Source organism: Ruditapes philippinarum, unplaced genomic scaffold, assembly GCF_026571515.1.
Source record: "Ruditapes philippinarum isolate M1 unplaced genomic scaffold, ASM2657151v2 ctg1121_1_1_1_1, whole genome shotgun sequence".
In the NCBI taxonomy this organism is placed as follows: domain Eukaryota; kingdom Metazoa; phylum Mollusca; class Bivalvia; order Venerida; family Veneridae; genus Ruditapes; species Ruditapes philippinarum.
In genome coordinates, this window is record NW_026863901.1 from 145,910 (window position 1) to 166,027 (window position 20,118).

At 32.2% G+C, this 20,118-nt stretch overlaps 1 protein-coding gene across 1 annotated transcript; it reads right to left on the minus strand.

Annotated features, from left to right (window-relative positions):
• Window positions 1-534: 534 nt before the first annotated feature.
• LOC132723749 (sorting nexin-30-like) lies at window positions 535-18,790 on the minus strand. The gene is made up of 11 exons (XM_060708526.1): window positions 18,602-18,790; window positions 17,641-17,832; window positions 17,143-17,253; window positions 16,600-16,761; window positions 16,131-16,326; window positions 15,353-15,483; window positions 13,993-14,061; window positions 11,701-11,787; window positions 7,723-7,827; window positions 6,693-6,845; window positions 535-5,526 (listed from the first exon to the last, which is right to left on the minus strand). Exons 1-11 carry the CDS (start codon window positions 18,716-18,718, stop codon window positions 5,371-5,373), a joined length of 1,479 nt encoding a protein of 492 aa, XP_060564509.1. The 5' UTR covers window positions 18,719-18,790; the 3' UTR covers window positions 535-5,370.
• Window positions 18,791-20,118: the final 1,328 nt, after the last annotated feature.

Here is a 20,118-nt window from a genome sequence, read left to right on the forward strand (position 1 = left end):
CATGTGCATATATCTCACGACAGAAACAAGAGAACCACTGGTCCCAAAGCGCTCACCTAATGACAGAATCGTATAACATTCTCTACATCTATGAGCTGGACAATGTTTTAGTGGTAAAGGCCACCGTGATTTTGACCTTTGATCGTCTGGTCTCTAACTCAATAGCTACCATCTACATATGTTACGCATGACTAATCAGACTGTAAGTGGATTTTTTTAACTGTTTACTGCATTCATAAAGGTGAAACCCAAGATCACAATGGACCGGCCAATTTTGACCTAAGAATAGCTTGTCGAGGTCAACTAAAAAATATTTAAGCTTCAGTCCTCAAGCCCATAATTTCAACAAGATCGGAAGAAGTCCACAAGACGATGCTTCATCCAAAATATCAAACATCCCAAATATCCGAGTCCAGTTCTAAGGATTCCAGGTGAAGATTTTTAAGGTTTTTTCTTTATACATATAAAGAAAAACCATGTTGTGCTTGTTTGAGCTAAAAACAGTTACAAATAAAGAAAAACTACAAATATTAAAGTTTTAAATGTAAAAATTTACTCGGCAACAACTTCTGATACAAATGACATGGTTATACATGTACAATGTCAATATACATAAACATACATATAACATATCATTAAATGATTATATGGTGGTCAACAAAGCATGATTTGTGTCACAAATTCAGATACAATCATACCTTTACTATTTTTGTAGCATTTTATCAGCAATCTAGCGTGAATTTTCTTTATCTTATTAGCATTCCCAAACATTGTGTCAGTATTGAATCTTATCCACAAGTTCATGTTCAGTAACAGAAAAATGAACAAACATTCATATGGCATAAAAATCTGCAAAAAAGTTGGTCAGAAGAAATCAACAACAATTATATGTATATAAACTTATGGCAAATCTTTGTGCATAACTTATAAACTTCAATGATAGGTTTCTGCTGGTGTAAGAAAAATTAAATTATAGTTTTCAGGAATGTAAATACATGACAAAACATCAATTTTATGACAGACTCTGCAGAAAATAGTCTACCTCAATAATAAGCAATCATTTCTTGCAACTATCATTTCAATATGAAACAAACAGACCCTAATTGTGGCTAAATTTACTCAAAGAATAATTCAAAATGAGTATATGCATATGATATATACTAGAAGATGCAGACAGTCATTGCAAGTTAGGATGATTTCTTGCAATTTCTACTTCTTTCACAAAGATATATATAATATTGTAATAAATAAATAAAAATAATAAAAAAACAAAAACAACAACAGAAAATGAGAGATCTAAAAATGGTTTTTCTTGCGTCTCATCATGTCTTAACCAATTTTATCAATCAATCAATCAATCAATCAATCAATCAATACCTTGTATAATATTGTATTTTTGAAAACAGGGATTTGGTCAAGATTTTTCCTTGTCACTTGACGTACACACATAAAGACTACAGTGCTTTATTACCAGTAACATAGTCATGTTGTTATTGTCACTAATATACAAAGGTTGAATTGACTGATGATTACAATAATATCACATTTCAACATGTTTACAACCTACTAAAAATAAACATAGATATGAATTATATTCACGTAAAATACATGATTTATAATGTTATATATCCATAAACTACACAATATGTAATGAACAACAATTCCTACAGTAAATGTTTAACATTTAACTGTTATACTATTGCACTAAGTTTTCCTCAAAAACATATGGTTAGACACAAATACTTGTCATTATTCGTATCTGTCAATTTTATACTTTAATAACCCCAAAATAATGAATATTTCAAGATACCGTAGTCATGTTATTAACTGTTTAATGAATGCCATTTTACAAGATTTTCTTTTCAATACATAATCTTTAAATTTTACAACATATATATACTTGTTATCTAAAACATTAAAAATTTACAGGGCTCTAACTATAATTCTGATGCTTAGGAAATTAACGATTCAGACCTCAACAATATGCATTGGGTATTCATTAATCCAAAGATCGCTTGATCGCAATTCACACCTATATTAATAAAAAAATTCTGATAACTCTTTAATAATTGCATAAAACCTTCAGAAAAAACTATTATATCATTGTTAAACTATGTGTTGTTTGCATTCCGCATGCATTTACCCTAATCTCAAACTTTAAACTTTTATTTTCAGCTGAAATTCTAAACTGTTGCTACAGAAACTTTGTAAAACTTATTCTTAACATGTAATTTCTATTTTTCATTTAAAATATTTTTTAAAAAACATTGTTATTTCTTTAAGTATTAGAACAATAAGATGATTTGTGGTACAATTCATGAATGTAAGGTCTGAATCATGGATTGGATCAGATAGTCACTTGGCTGGCCTATTCAGCCCTAACTAGAACTGCCACTATTGTGGCGTGAATACCTCCGCATACCACTTTGTCAGAATCAACTGTGGCCATTTAGAGCTCAAGGACAACCTCCCTGCCAAATTTGAGGTTACTAAGCCAGTGCATTGCTAAATTATGTATTCTCCATGCTTCAAATGTGAAAATGTCAAAATCAATACACTGTGGACAGGCTTCTTAAGCAATTGAGGGGAAAAGCTTGTTTTGTCAAGGTCCCTGTGACCTTGACCTTTGACCAAGTGACCCCAAAATCAATAGGGGTTACCTTATGGTCATGATCAACCTCTATGCCAAATATGAAGACTGTGGGTCAAAGGAATCTTAAGTTATTGGGCGGACAAACTTTTTAGTCAAGGCCCCTGTGACCTTGACCGCCCCTGTGACCTTGACCTTTGACCCAGTGTCCTAAAAATCGATAGGGCTTACCTATTAATCATGACTTACCTCCATGCCAAATATGATGACTGTGGGTCAAAGGAATCTTAAGTTATTGGGCTGACAAGCTTTTTTAGTCAAGGCCCCTGTGACCTTGACCTTTGCCCAGTGTCCTAAAAATCAATAGGGATCACCTACTAATCATGACTTACATATGAAGAATGTGGGTCAAAGGTCTTTTAAGTTATTGTGCGGACAAACTTTTTGAAGTCAAAGTCCCTGTGACCTTGACCTTTGACCCATTGCCTCAAAAATCAATAGGGATCATCTACTAATCATGACTAACCTCCATGCCAAATATGAAGACTGTGGGTCAAAGGAATCTAAAGTTATTGGGCGGACAAATTTTATTATAGTCAAGGCCCATGTGACCTTGACCTATGACCTCAAAATCAATAGGGGTCATTTTGTAATCATAACTAACCTCCATGCCAAATATGAAGACTGTGGGTCAAAGGAATCTAAAATTATTAGGCGGAAAAGCTTTTTGAATTCCAGGACCCTGTGACCTTGACCTTTGACCTCAAAATCAATAGGGGTCATCTACTAATCATGACTAACCTCCATGCCAAATATGAAGACTGTGGGTCAAAGGAATCTTAAGTTATTGAAGGACAACCTTTTTGAAGTACAGGCCCCTGTAGCTTTGACCTGGTGACCTCAAAATCAATAGGGGTCATCTACTAATCATGACTAATCTCCAAGCCAAATATGAAGACTGTGAGTCATAGGAATCTTAAATTATTGGGCGGACAAGCTTTTTATAGACAAGGCCCCTGTGACCTTGACCTATGACCTGGTGACCTCAAAAACAATAGGGGTCATCTACTAATCATGACTAACCTCCATGCCAAATATGAAGACTGTGGGTCAAAGGAATCTTAAGTTATTGGGCGGACAAGCTTTTTGAAGTCAATAGCCCTGTGACCTTGACCTTTGACCTCAAAAACAATAGGGGTCATCTACTAATCATGGCTAACCTTCATGCCAAATATGAAGACTGTGGGTCAAAGAAATCTTAAGTAATTGGGCGGACAAGAAAAAACCGCCGGACAGCCGGACGGACAAGCTGATTTCAGTATACCCCCCTTACAACTGTGTTGTGCGGGGGTTTAAAAATTATATATCAAAATATTAGAATCAATGAGACTGTTTTATAAAATTCACTTTAAAATGAGTTTCAATACTATATGATAGTATATATACAAATGGGATTCTAAACCATATATTGCACATATTATGATTAATGATCATACATATTTGACCATTGGACTGACCAATTATAAGACAGGGTCTAAATCTTTCCTAAAAGTCTGTTGTATTTAGACACAAAAAAACAGATTACTGATAAATGAAATAAGGGCAGTGCCAGTGTCTGGATTACTGGTTTCGAACCTATTCAATCAATCTGTTGTATTTACTTAAACACTGACTAAAGACAGGTTGGATTTCTGACATGTCAAGGAGTACAAAAATGTTGAAAAATCGAAGAAAATAATTATTTTAACATTATATGAGTTTATGAAAATCTTTCCTTACTTGTTTTTCAGTCCCTTTAATTTGTTTTTTGTTTTTTTGTTGTTGTTTTTTGACAGATTAGAATCCAACATATTAAATAATACATTTTGAAAAGTCTTCAAATAACTGATCATATAAACATACGTTTCTAGCCTACTACTTCCCTTTTCCTGAAAGATGTACCAAAATGTTCTCATATACCACAATCTTCTACCAAATAATGATATAAATAATACACCTGTAAATTCTAACCGATATAAAAGGAAATTTCTTAAATGTCCAGTAAATGTCAGTATGAAATTTAAATGGTAATAAGTCATATATAACATTCGGACACAAAATCTGATCCTCCTCAAGGTGAATTCTCTATGAATATCATATAAATTATAAGATTTCTACAATATAAATGGAAGATTGACAAAATATTTTAGTGATTCAATGTAACAGATGAATGACAAAAAAGTATGATAACAATTGGTCCCTATTGAAGTTGATGACAAATATAGCTGAAAGCCATTTACTAAATTAGATTGTTTACATTTATATATTTTGGCAGTATAAAGCATCATAGGTTAAAAACAAACTCAACATGTATTGCATTCCTCTTGAGTATTCCTAAAAACGTGGGTTAAAAAACCAAGGGAAGTAATCATAGGAAATATAACGTGAAAAGGGAGATTATCATCATTGTGGAGTGTAACAAGGGAGATAATATTTAGTGCTATGATATAAATGGATGATAAGGTGCATGTATAATGTAGACTTATCTTTAATTAGGCTACTTCCCTTGTACAACAATTATTTTTTTTGAAATATTTCAGTCTCTTATAATAATAAATAATTACAATCACAGTAAAAATTACTATATGGAAACAACACATTCAGCTTGACAACCCTATATATTGAAAACAATACATCATCTTACTGATATTACATTATTAGTACCTTCACAAACAAATACTTCTCCCCTAATCCCCTACCCTCCCCCTTTCAACCTCAATGCTATAAAAATGAAGACTAGATTAACTGAGGTCTGACGCTGTTTTATCTGTCTCGGTACTTTCTGTATGTTTTAACGAGACTTCATCTTTATCCTCATCATCTTTTGTATCACAGGTGGTGGTTGGTGGTTCCCGGCATTGTATAGCTCTTATAGCATCCTCCCAGGATTTTAAACACTACAAATACATATCATAAACATGTAATTACAAACAGAAGACTTCAAGAGGACCAAGACTTTGATCTTTATGGGGAAAAAAAACAACAGAAAAGTTATGTTATATGGCATAAGAAAGTAAACATAAACTTTTGGGGAAACTGTTTGCAATGAAAAGAAATATTTCAATGAGATAGCAGATTAAGATAGGTTAATTCAGAAGGGAATAATTATGCTCTTATTGACCATATACCGGTACATATATCAATTATTGAGCTATTACTAAAAGGTCTTTTGCTGAGTCACACCTATACATTTAAGGCCATACAGCTTTCTAACATTTATGATTGAAGTATAAGAAGGAAAGCAGGGTAACTTTGCTTGCAGTTTCTCATAATGAAGAATTAAAGCTCCCATTGGATTGAAACTTAAGTGATGAGGACAGGTGATTAAAAGTCAAGAATTTTAACCATTTAGACACAGAAATGGTTTTGAAAAATCTAATCTTAGTTTAAATAATATTTATTTCCAGAATTTACAAAACTTTAAATATAGATAAATATTACAACAGAAGACATTGTATAATTAAAGACTGAAGATATAAGTTAATGACATACAATGCTAAAGAAATTATTAACTTAATTAAATTCGGAATTTGAAAACAAATTCAAGACTTATGTAAATAAATTTCCTAAGTGGGTTGGAAAGGATGACGGCTGACTGGTCAAAATAACATGTAATATTTTGAGATTTGATATTAAAATAAAAGTGATAAAAGAGTTCCAGTGTGGAAACTGATAAAACAGTTAATTTAGTATAATGTATTAATCCTGCTTATGAAATCTAATTTTGGTTTATCATAGTCATGCTACCTTTATAGATATGTAATAACATATCTTTAAAACTTTTATTTCTATTCTTTTGCATTTCAAGTCCTATAACTTAGCACAGCTTATACTAGAATTACCTATAACTCAGACTAAAATAGTACTTGTTATATATCCCAATATATAATGTACCCATCTCTTCTTTCAAAGCAATATCTATTTATATGTAGTAAGTCTAACATCTTACAATGTAATACACTATAATACATTACGTTTTTTGTCATAAATTGTTAAAAGAAGCTATTAAACCGTCAACTAAAGTATAACATGCATCTAAATATTCATATCCAAACTTACTAACCTTTTCATAATATTGCACATTTCGATCACACATTTCAGTAAATATTTCCTTCGTATCTTTATGCTTATTCTTATGCCATCTTTCCATATCAGCCCTCAAATCACTGTCAGCCACTACAGACCTGTCATTCAATTTCTCCATTTCTGCTGTCAGCTTAAAATGATAAAACTAACATGAAGACAGAAAATAATCTAAGGGTTTCTTGATAAAAAAACTGTATACCATGGCAGAGAAGTAGTCAAAACTTCTTAAAAGTAGCTAAATACAAATTATTTTCCCTCAAAACAGATTAAGCAAATAAAAATTCAGTGTTGTCAAGTTTTTTTCCCTTTCGACTTTCACATGAAAATGTGCCTTTATGTGACTAAAATCAACTGTAATCTTAAAAACATTATACTGTACACATCTGTAAAAGATAATGTTTAAGAAATGAAACTGCATCTCAAGGTTCCAGGTAATACAATATAACTACAGGTTAAAGACTTGGGAGATGGCATAGTGATACTTACTTAGGGTCTTAAAGAATAATTAATTGATTCAATGATTTGAAACAAGAATAAGTAAATACCATTAGCAATGTTACAATAAAACTAATTTAAAATTAGAACATGTAGTATGTGGTTGCCTGCTTGTCTTTAACAGTGCATTCCAATGGCATAAAGGATTGACATTCTATGTGCAATATTGTACAACAATTTCACATAAAATACCTATCGGCTATGTACAGTACATATTTTTCTTTTGACAGTTTCGGCACATAGAATACCTACCACCTAGTACCTATCACCCTGCTTTGTACAGTTTTGCCCCATAAAATACTATGTACAGTACAAATCTCCCTATTTTGTACAGTTTTGGCTCAAAGAATACTTATGTACCATATATATTTTCCTACATTAGCACATAAAATACATATGTACAGTACATACCTCCCTGTTATGTGTACAATATAATTTTTCCTACTTTAGCACACAAAATACTCTATTCTCTATGACAGTACTAGATACCATACTGTTATTTTTATACTTACATCAGTAATTTGCTGGTCTAACTTGTCCTGTTTCTGTTGTTTCACCTCATCAGGATCCTTGCCAAGAAAAGCCCCAAGAGAATAAGTTTGATCAGATATCTTCAGCTAGTAAACACAATATACACACATGTCAACAATCTACACACTAACATAAAAGGTGTACAGTGTAAAAAACAACAACAACAAAATATAGGTGTACTGACAACAGGGTAACCCTAAACCATTTCCTTGCCTTATACGTGCAATACACCTGTGCTGCTTTCAACCATCTGAACTGACAATTGTTATTTCAAGGAATTTTATTGCCTAAAATGTATAATTAAACTAATGAGAAGTCTTGCTTAATGAAAGCAATTATCAGCAATGCTAGAGCACAAAATTATCTAGAACATTACATATCAAAAGCAATGTATGATGGAAAGACAATAGAAACAAAGTAGACAATACAATAACAATATAAAATAGCCATATCTTTTACAGTAAACCTACAGAAAAAATAATTGATGAGTAAATAATTAGCAACAAACATAAGTGCTTACTTTTGATACAATCTTTTAACATCAAAGTTATAAACTTATTTCAAAGGTCAATAAACCAGATGATGTATGAATGAAGGTTCATTTAAAAAAAAAAAGACAACACTAATACTACATTTGTACCAGTGATTGGGACCATTCTCATCTATACTAGGTAATTAATTGGGAGCAACACTACTGCACACGGCACTGGTCATACTGTTATATACATACATGTAGTATCATAATTTGTGAATAACTGCATATATTTATTAACACACTCATTACTAAATACACTGTTATAGTTAAGCTCAGAGTTTCTATCTGATGTTACTTGTTTAAGCTTACATCCTAAAACTTTCTTTTAAACAATTAAAGTGCAGAATTTCTTCTATGTGCCTATTCAGCTTCTGTTTTTAGAGCTGTCTTTTGTCATTTTTGGGGATATCAATATTAAAATTTGAAGTTTGTCAGCAATACAGATTGTCAGATTGTTCAAAGTGCAGACTTGCCTAGCTTTATATTGGTGACAAAGCCTTAACACTTTTGCTTCTAGAAGTGTAAGTCTAAAGGGAATTGTTTCCAATTTGAGTATTGTTCTTTCTTTGTGATCATATAAATAATGACATATGCTCAACATTCCAATGCATACATTACATCATATACTGGTATCTGTGCTTTACAAAACAAACACATAAGTTTTCTTCGGCTTACATTAAGACATACTGATGCCCTCAGGGTTTACAACAAGTATATAATTTAAAGATTATTGTGTTAAAACAAAATAACAACTACAGTAATATAAATATATTGCCATAAAAAAAACATATATGTGAATATGGATTGGCTTCATCAACAGTTAAACATAAGCATTATCATTATATTTTGTTCATAAAGTTAACATTTTTCACTTGTGCATATTGTTCGATTTTAAGTACTATGAGTAGGTCATGAGACTTTTTTTCTAATTTGGCACTTAGAACTAAACTATCTGTGGATGCCTTGACATAGTGAAAAACATTGTTTAAAAAAAATGAAAGAAGTAAAATGAGATTTTACCCATATTGACAGTGAGAAAATTTAACAAGTCACCTACATACCTACCTATATACATCATATCTAAATATATGAGCCGTGTCACAACAAAACCAACATAGTGCGTTTGAGACCAGCATGGATCCAGACCAGCCTGCGCATCCGTGCAGTCTGATCAGGATTCATGCTGTTCGCTAACCAACTCTATAACAAGTAGAGGAACTGATAGCGAACAGCATTGATCCTGATCAGACTGCGCGTATGCGCAGGCTGGTCTGGATCCATGCTGGTCGCAAACGCACTATGTTGGTTTTGTCGTGACACGGCTCAATTATATCAACAAACAACAACTCTCTAGAGGAAAGTTAAAGTTTATGACCTTGAACCTGTCATTCTCAAACCTCATTCAGTTGTAGAGGTCCATTCAAAGTATCTACATACCAAATGTCTTAAAAATTTGCCAATAAATAAAGGAATTATAAGAAACAGCAAGTAAAAGACAGAAGAAGCTTGGATGAATGGAAGGACAAACAGGTAACTAAATGTTCTAGAACCACATTTGATTTATTAGAAAACATAATAAATTGTTTATCAATGATAGCTAGGTGAAACATGAGAAGCTGATACAATGTAACATGCATAAATTTAGTCAAACAGAACCTTAAAAAAGAGAATTCATAAAATCAATATCATGCCTAAAACTGATATGGTGCACTGAGCTGCTTCAAACTAATCTAAAATTACAATAAAACTTACCAAACGAACCTTATATGTTATAATGCATGAAGAAAGGTTTTGTCATTAGTAATTTAATATGATATACACATGCAATCATTTCTTTCAATATTTCATTATTATCAAATAATACAGTGTTATTAGCTCCTATTATGATTTTATGCCATGTAATTTTTTTTATATGATTTTATTACTGTGTATTTTAGTTACAAATATTTTAATACATATAGGTTTTAATTTAGGCCAGGTTTGACGTAGTAAGTTTATAAGCCCCAAGGTACTACATGAGGGTTGTACAGCAAACAGCCAAATATACATGGCCAATGTATCTGAAGACACGGATACCGCCGCTATATATTAGGACACACAAAAAATATTTTTTTTATCTGCAATTAAAGACCTGCTAAAGTAAGAGGACAGACAAATGTTTATAAAAACAACTTTTTAATATTCACAGTTGTTTCTAAATCCCTTGATGCATGACAGAGTTATAAACCAGACATGATTTTCTAACTGCTGACCTTTGACTCTTAAGTGTGATCTTGACCTAGAAGCTAGGGGTCTAGGTCTTCTGCATGGCAAATTATTGGCTGGACAAGATTTTCTAACTGTTGAAATTTGAAAACTAAGAATGACCTTGAGTTTGGAGCTAGGGGTTAAAAGGTCTTGCACATGACACACCATCTCATCATGCTACACATGTGTGCTAAGTTACTTCAAAATCCTCTGATGCATGACAATTATTTGCCCGACAAGATTATCTAACCAGTGACCTTATACCTCTAAGTGTGACCTTGAACTTAGAGCTTGGGTTTTCCACATTGCACACTGTCTCATCATACTACATATTTGTGCCAAGTAAGTTCAAAGTCCCTTGCTTGACAGATTTAAAGGCTGGACAAGATTTTCTACCTGATGACCTTTGACATCTTAGTGTGACATTGACATTTGGTCTTGAAAAATCCCTTATAACAAATTTATTATACAGCACATTTGCATTAGTGAAAAAATGAAAGTAAGTTCATGAATTTACATGACCCATGTATATTGATTATACAAACATTACTATTATTCAATGAAAATGGATGTCACAGGCATGCCGTATTACAAATATGTTTAAAAGCAGTTAATAAGCACATGATGATTTAAATTCTGTATTTTCCCATACTTTATTTTCTTTGTGTAATGAACTTTAGAAGAGCCTACTAGGGAGTTAAAGAGGTTGTTTTATCGCAATTCAAAAAAAGAATTAGTAATACAAAGATTTATCAAACTGAACCTATACATATACAAGCTGTCTTTGCTCTGTAACAGTGGTCTCTTATCACTGCTACTGGTGTTATATATTAACTGACTGATATTAATATCCAACAAATTATTTACAAGTACCAGGAAGTTATATTAGCAGGGTGTTCACTAGCCATGAAACCCTGAGGGTCATTTTAACTAAGTTTTACCAACTACAAGGCCAAATCCCCATGATTTTAACAAAATTTGACCCTCCAGCTAAAATCCTGAGGGTCAAATCAGGCCTTTTGGAAATTTGAAGGGTCAAAGAGTCATTTCTAGGGTGAAACGGACACCCTGTATTAGCATGAAATTGGCAATGTCTACAGAAACACAGTAACATAGAACTGATAGCTACTACATAAGGACTAATTAGAATAAAATACTAACACAATTGAAGCATTACCTGTTCTCTTTCGTCTTTTCTTTTATTTAATTCGTCCAAAGTTTCTTCATACTGGGACTGAATGGCATCTCTTCTTCTTAAAACAGCCTATATCACAGATATGTTAAAAATCTATTCATTCTAACCTATAACATGCTGAATTACTTAACACAAATTAGATGTGGTCAGCTGCCTTCCATTAATGGATCTGTTCATTAATATTTTTTTAACATATCAAAATAAAAATTTAAAGTTCAGTAGTCAGCCATCATAATGGAGCCAAATCAGACTGCAAGCAAGTGCAGGCTGTCCTAGATCTATACTGGTGACAAAGACTAATAACTTGCAGTTTTTTTGTAGGGTAACAGTTTCGTATATTTTATACCAGTATGACATTTTCTATAAACAACAATTATCAGAACATATCGAGTGTAAGCTATAATTTTGTTAAAAAAAATTTAAAGATAAATGCTATGCTCATCTTTGGATTGCAGAAATTTATTGAAATCTATTTAAATTCTACCTGATTATGTGTAACTTGAATAAATGAATGGGGAAACTGAATTCCCTATTACTGATCAAATTAATTTAGTCAAATCTTATCAAAACTGCCATTTTTTTAATTAGTTAGTAATCATACTGTGATCATACTGTGATAACCTGTAGTGTGTAGAATTTAAAATGCAACATACTTTCTGTGTGTGTTTTCAAAAGATGTTTATTTTACATTTCAAAAGATACTGTATAGAAATTACCTTTGTTTTCAAATATCAAATTTGAGCATAATACAATGTACATCTTAAAGGAAAAATGCTTCATAAATACTTGTTACATTAGTTACTATAAAATTGAAAAACTTGATGTAGCCTAACACATGAAATGTATCAAGGCTAAAAATATTATTTAGATATATGGGAAATTTTATTAAAACTAATTTATTGTCAGTTTCATAAAACATCTACTAACAAGAGCACCGCTAGGCGGAGCATTATATGCCAAAAAGTGTTTTTTTTTAGTTAGGATGAAGCATTTGTAAGACATTACATAAATTAAATAAATTATAACCTCCTTCAAATAGCAATCCTCCTATAAATATTGAACACTGTGTGCCAAATGGAACTTAAGTTATGCTCTGGAAACTGTTTTCAGTTTTGAGGTATTAGCTACCTTGAACTTTGACCTTGTGACCCCAAAATCAATAGGGGTGTTCTACCCAATATGGACAATCATCCTATGAAGTTTCAACACTATGGGCCAAATAGAAATGAAGTTATGTTCTGGAAACTGTTTTCAGTTTTAAAGTAATAGTGACCTTGACCTTGTGACCCCAAAATCAAAAGGGGTATTCTACCTAAAATAGACAATCAACCTATGAAGTTTGAATATTGTGGGCCAAATAGACCTTACGTTATGCTCCAGAAACTGTTCTCAGTTTTAAAGTAATAGTGACCTTGACCTTTGACATTGTGACCCCAAAATCAATAGGAGTCTTCTACCCAATATGGACAATCATCCTATGAAGTTTGAATATTGTGGGCCACATGGAACTTAGGTTATGCTCTGGAAACTGTTTTCAGTTTTAAAGTAATAGTGACCTTGACCTTTGACCTTGTGACCCCAAAATCAATAGGGGTCTTCTACTCAATATGGACAATCATCCTATGAAGTTTGAATATTGTGGGCCACATGGAACTTAAGTTATGCTCCGGAAACTGTTTTCAGTTTTAAAGTAATAATGACCTTGACCTTTGACCTTGTGACCCCAAAATCAATAGGGGTCTTCTACCCAATATGGACAATCATCCTATGAAGTTTAGACAGTGTGGGCCAAACAACACTTGGGCCAAACGGAACTTAAGTTATGCTCCGGAAACTGTTTTCAAATTTAAGGTGATAGAGACCTTGACCTTTGACCTTGTGACACCAAAATCAATAGGGGTCTTCTACCCAATATAGACAATCATCCTATGAAGTTTGTCATCCGTCAGTCTGTTAGCAATTTGGTTTCTGGAGCATAACTTAAGTTCCATTTGGCCCACAATATTCATGGTACTTATGTGACTTTTCCTTTGATCTTTTTGGCCATTTTTAGTCACACAAGGTTAAAAAAAAGACACAAAAGTAAAAACATAATGAATAGGATCAAAGAGAATTTACTGTTACCCATTGTTCTCCAAGACACACAAGTACCTCTGGGTTTGTACATATGGACGGACGGACGCCAGGGGGTATAACATAATATGCCCAAAATTCTTTCGGGCATATAAAAAGTGTTCAATTCATAACTTTAACATAAAAAGTAAAAGGGAATACCTTTATAGCTTCAGCATAAAGAATATATTCTTTCAATGGTTGACTGAAGTTATCATCTGTAGCATCAATCTACAATAAACATTACACAATATACCATTTCAAATTTGAGCCGTGCCATGACAAAACCAACTTAATGCGTTTGCGACCAGCATGGATCCAGACCAGCCTTCACATCCTCGCAGTCTGATCAGGATCCATGCTGTTCGCTTACCAACTCTATTACAAATAGAGAAACTGATAGCGAACAGCATGGATCCTGATCAGACTGTGCGGATGCGCAGGCTGGTCTGGATCTATGCTGGTCGCAAACGCACTATGTTGGTTTTGTCATGGCGCAGCTCATTTCAAAATTTTTAACATCAATCTACAAAGCCATGGATCTCAAAATCTGATTTTGACTTACTTTTCCATTTTATCTAAATCATTTATTTTACTTCTCTGTATGATATTTATATAGTTAATACTTGAAAAATTTCACTCGTTTGTAAAGACTGTGGCATAACAGACAATTGATTTTGACAAAGCTGAAAACATTTGCATTCTGGTTTCATTTTAATATTGTAATAACATGATTCATTCTTATCTGTAAGCTGTTGATTATTCAAGACTTACTAAAGACATATACATTGATTTAATACAGCATTCCACATTCCTCATTTTTATATCTAAGATCTATCCAATTATTGTGAACATATCATTGTCCTGTTAATATCAAACAGCGTGAAGAACGAATTGTGATTTATAGATAACAATCATCAAGATTAGCAGCAAATATATACAATGTATCTATATTCTATATATCTCATTATCTTAATCAATGATAGGCAAATGGTCCTTTCCAAATTTTAATTTACACAATTTTCATATCTACGGACAATCTCATTTTCAATGTTTAAGAAGGCTGACAAATGGGTATCTTTTAAATATACATTGCACCAACATTGTAAAGGGCATATGGCAACTTTCTAGCCATTTTGGTAGACTCCAAGTGTATTATTTCGTGCACAAACAGGCACCCAAGTTACGAAGTAAAATCATTGATGTTCCAAATAACTGAAAAGTTTCCTCACATGAAGAAACCCAAAGTTCCTTGCAGGATTTGACAAATGGCAGAAAGGTTTGCAAATGGTTTGCTGACAACATCCTAAACAACTCAGGCGCAAACTCCCAACCAAACAGGTACTACATACATATAGTGCCTAATGGGTCTTATATTAACACAAGGAGTGAAGAATGTAACCTCTCTCCACCAGTAAAAACTGGTGAGTAGTAGCTACATGACCTTAAATTATATAAATGTGACTTTAGATACAATTAGTCATCATATTTCAAGGTATAAAATAATTCATCATAAACTTACTAAATCTTTTAGAGCATCACTACAATAATCCACTGTTTTTGACATGGTAAGTAGAGCATTAACTAACTGATCTTCAGAATTAGCCCATAGTGTATATACTGGACCCCATTCTAACATATCTGCATGGAAATCTATAAATGAAAAAAATAACAGAAATGATAGGTATTCGTAGTATAATGGTATTCTCAAAATTTCATCAAAGTTTTTGAAGATTTGGTTTCATAATCACTTGTTCCATATCTTTTCTTGTTTTATTTTTTGCTGACATTTTTTCACAAATATAGAGCACTGCTTAATTTTAATTTACAAAATGTTGAACAAAGACTTCTGACATAAAAACAGTTTTGTCTAGAATAACATTGAAATGAACACAGTTTGAAGTCAGCTTCTTTTATATTAAGAAAATCTAAACACAAACTTTCTCATTAAAATAGGTGTCCTAAATCTGTAAAGTGCCCTTAGTCAACTTGTTAGTTATCTATTTATGGTAACACAGCAGTTTTAAATAATTTTGGTCTGATTTTAGATGCAAAAGCAAATCTAGGAAATACTCTTTCCAAGCACAAAAATGGCAGTATATTTTCACCATGTAAAACAGGGTTATGGCCTTTATTTTATGTATTCATTTAGTGATATAAAAAAGTACATGTTAAATTTGATTTTGATTTTCTTAATCATAAAGGAAATAGAGGAAGTATACAAAAGAAAATATAAAGACTTAATTATCTTATAGCAGCTTTACAATAGTTTGCAGTAAAATAAGGCAAGGCAATCTTACCTGATTGTTCTTTAACAATTCTTTGTGTGATTCTATCAATACTGGACAGTTTTTCTCCAAATGCCTGTATATACTCATGCATTATAGTAAACTCTGGAATTCTATTTTTCATCATGTAGGATGCCCCCATATTGTGTATGGAATCTGTTACTCGACCAAGTAGGCCAGTTGATTGTTTTTTATGTGATTGAAATTCCTATAAATAAGAGGGTGATATATTACATTTATTGTCAAGTAATGTTAATAAATATTGATCATCTTGTTTCATTATTTAAATAATTTTTATTTTAATATTTCATATACATTCTTGTACAGTTTTGAGCATAACATTTTATATAATATCATAGGCATTTTTTGAAGCTTGCAAATTAAAATGATGACTGCCAAACTTTAAAAAACAAAGGACAACTCAAAACATAGAAAAATCCCAAAATTCTTCCTGTCCAAAAAGCATAAAAAATAAAATTACCCAAGCTTTTGCTGTCAAGAAAATTTGAAAATTTTTATCAAAAGATAAAACAGGATGGTCAGCTAGTCTTGTGAGGAATTTTTGTAAAGCTGTTCCTCGGACTCGTAAAAATTCTGCACTAAAGCGGTCAAGTCTTCGCAATGTATGCTTTTCTGGAAGTGGCTGAAAAATGACAAAAAGATTATTTCTCAATCTTATATATATAGAAAACTTTTTAGTTTTCATCATATTCACTTAATAGAATACCATGATAACAATAATGAAATTTAGTATTCTTTATTTTTTAAATACCTAAGCTAAGGGTTCAATGCTTGGTTTCTACACAACAAACTTGTGTGCTAATAATATCCATATCTTTTTTAACCTGACATTTCTTATTTAATAAAACTAAGAAAAAATTTCTCATTCAGATTTATAAGTACAATGTATACATGTGTAAGAATAGTAACTGGAATAGTAAACATAAAATTTGTTGCAGTACTGTCTTTAGTAACTCATTTCTGAAAGTTATGATTGGAATTTTTCAATAGAAACAATATTTACAGGTACAAGATGAGTACGATATGTTTCTTCTAAGCGTTGTCGCAGCCAAAGAAAGTCATTGTATCTCCTTCTCACTTGATACTCACTTGTGTCAAACTCACATCGAGTGGTCTGAAAGTTATAACATACATTTAACATAAAATACCCATTCTACATGTGTTAAACTCACAGCGAGTTGCCTGAAATAATAATATACCATAAAACATTAAATACCCATTCTATATTTTTTCTGATATAGTACAAATATTCAATAGCTGGAAAATGAACGACAACTTAGTATGATTCTTTCAATTTCAGGAATAAGGTTATAATACATTTTCATCACATTCAACACAATCCCTAAAACAGATCAGCTGACTATTATCATTACTAGATAGTGAAATAAAGAACAGGTGACACAATAATGATGCCCTACCCTGGCCATGTAGAATAGCTCTCCCTTTATATAAATATAAATAGCCAACGAGAAAAACTGTAACAACTTTAAAAATAACAAACCTTGAGAGTCACACGGAATGTAACATAGGATTCCATTGTTCCACTGTGCTTTTCTGGGTCATCCACAATAATAACCATATCATTACCACTGTTTTCATCATCATCATAACCACTAAGATTGGCAATTAAACTGGAACTTCTAGACACACTAAGTTCAGACTTTCCTGATGCATCTAGGTCAAGACTTTCCAACTGAAACAAAAACCAAATGTTCTTATGACTGTATATAGATAATAAGGTGAAAACTTTGTCTAAAATCTTTTTTCTTCTTCCTATTTGAGTTCCAGATGCCAAAAGCTGTACAAACAGATGGACCTTTTCAGTACCTGCAGTTTTATGCAAATTGGATAAATAGCTATAAATTGTTACATTAAAAATAGAATGACACTGGGTGACCTGGTTTTCACAAAATAACACATGGTTTTCACAAAATAACACATGGCTTTGTTTATGATAGTGTTTGTTAGCAGTTGATCTGGCAATTATTGGAAAAGACTGGACTATTTTTTTACTGCTACAAATGAAAAGGTCCATTACATATTGCATGATTATGATTTGTCACTCTTCATCAGTGTTCTTTATTATAAATATATTGAAAAGGCTGAAATGACATGCTGTAGGAACATGTAATAACTTCCTATCAGTATTCACTATTGGCTTCCATAACGTTTATCTCTTTTATGTATTTTAATGAGACAGTTTCCTTTATCTTTATCCAGCGTAGGGTTGCGAGAAAAGAAATCTCTTGTAACCCCCTCAATGTCTGACACCCACTAATTATTTTCCAGTATGAGTAATGGGCCCATACAATAGATAAACCTACCAGTCATAAGGCAACTGTCAAAACCAGCTTAAATAACAAAAACTGTGTCTCATAACTCAATCCGATAGGAATATGGAAATGTTTTCATTAAAAATACATTTAGCATAATTATGAAAACGCCCGCTGTAGTTCAGTTACCTCTCCTTCGTCACTGTCATCAGCTGTGTTCATGAGTGGGTCTTTAAATTTTGGTTTTCCTTCACGTGTGTTCATTTTAGATCGTCTAGGTTCTGACTGTCCGTCTTCTTCAGACATATTCTATTTTTTTGATCAATAAAAAAATAAATTTATTCAGCCGGAAGTAACCAACCGGAAGAACTTTTTATCACTACAAATGGAACAAAATACACAAAAGAGCCAATTTATCGACCGAAAGTGTATATAAAGCACATCAAGGATTTAGTGGTGTTGAGATAAGGAACACTATGCTGGAAGACAGGTGTTCCGAGTTTTACATTTCAGATATTGATAATTTTCCTTTAGGTCATAGGTTCGAGCCTCCAGTGCCAGTCACCAGTCTCAGCAACAGTCTATAGTTCCAAGGTTCCAAGAGCACCACTTTCAGGGGTAGTCAGACTATAAAATACCTAAAATAGGTGTTAAATTTACAAAAACTTTTCAGATAAACATAAAACATAAAATGCACTTAGCATTAAACACATTCTTTACATAGTCTTCATTAAGAAATGTTATTAGATTAAGTCAAAACTAAAACTATAACTTATAAAAATAAAATTGGGGGTGAACTGTCTGCTAATATTTCAAATTTGGGGAAAACCGTTAGGAGAGGAAACGGTTTGGGAGAGAACTGTCAGGGGCAGGAATCGGTAAGGAAGAGAATAGTCTGTCATTCGTTTCAGGTATGGAGAATGGTAGTCCTATAGTATAAAATAAGACGTTTCCGTTAGTACTACGTTGGAGTGTACATAGTACTAACGGAAACGTGTTATGTTAAAGGACTAGGAGAATGGGTAATATCAATCCCAACTGTTGTTTGAAATACTCCTCATCCTCAAGGGATGAAATTTGTTTTGTATAGCAATTGAAGAATATCACATGTAATTAACGATATCAATAGTGTGTGTTATTTTCTCAATTTTAGCTTAAATAAACATTTATTCTGAATAATGACTAGATTTACATGTGCATTATGCGTGTTGGTTTATGTCTTACAGGGTCTATCAAATTCTATAAAGTAATACTTCATGATAATGTCTTTATATTTCAGGCGAAGTTATAATCACCTGGTTATTATAGTTGTTCTAGAGATAGTACATGTGTATTTTTGCATAAATTTTGAATATCTTTAAATTTTACCTATTTAGGGTTCAAACCTTTAATTTCAGAAAATCTGAGTGTGTACCTTTATTTTCAGGAATATTTAGCCTATAAACCTTTGATTAATTATTTTGGTTACTGTGATTTATATACCTTTACTTTTTAGTTGAAGCAATTGCTAACTGAACATATACCTTTAAAAGTATTGCCTATGACACTATTTTTGGAATGTGGTTAATATATAGCTTTTAAAGCTTTTGAAGACCACTCTGCAAAGATTGCACTGAACCTAATGTATTTTGTTCTTTCGTCTATTTATTTTCAAACTGATGACACTAAATACCTTGTCTGTAAACAATGAAAAAATAGAAAAAAAT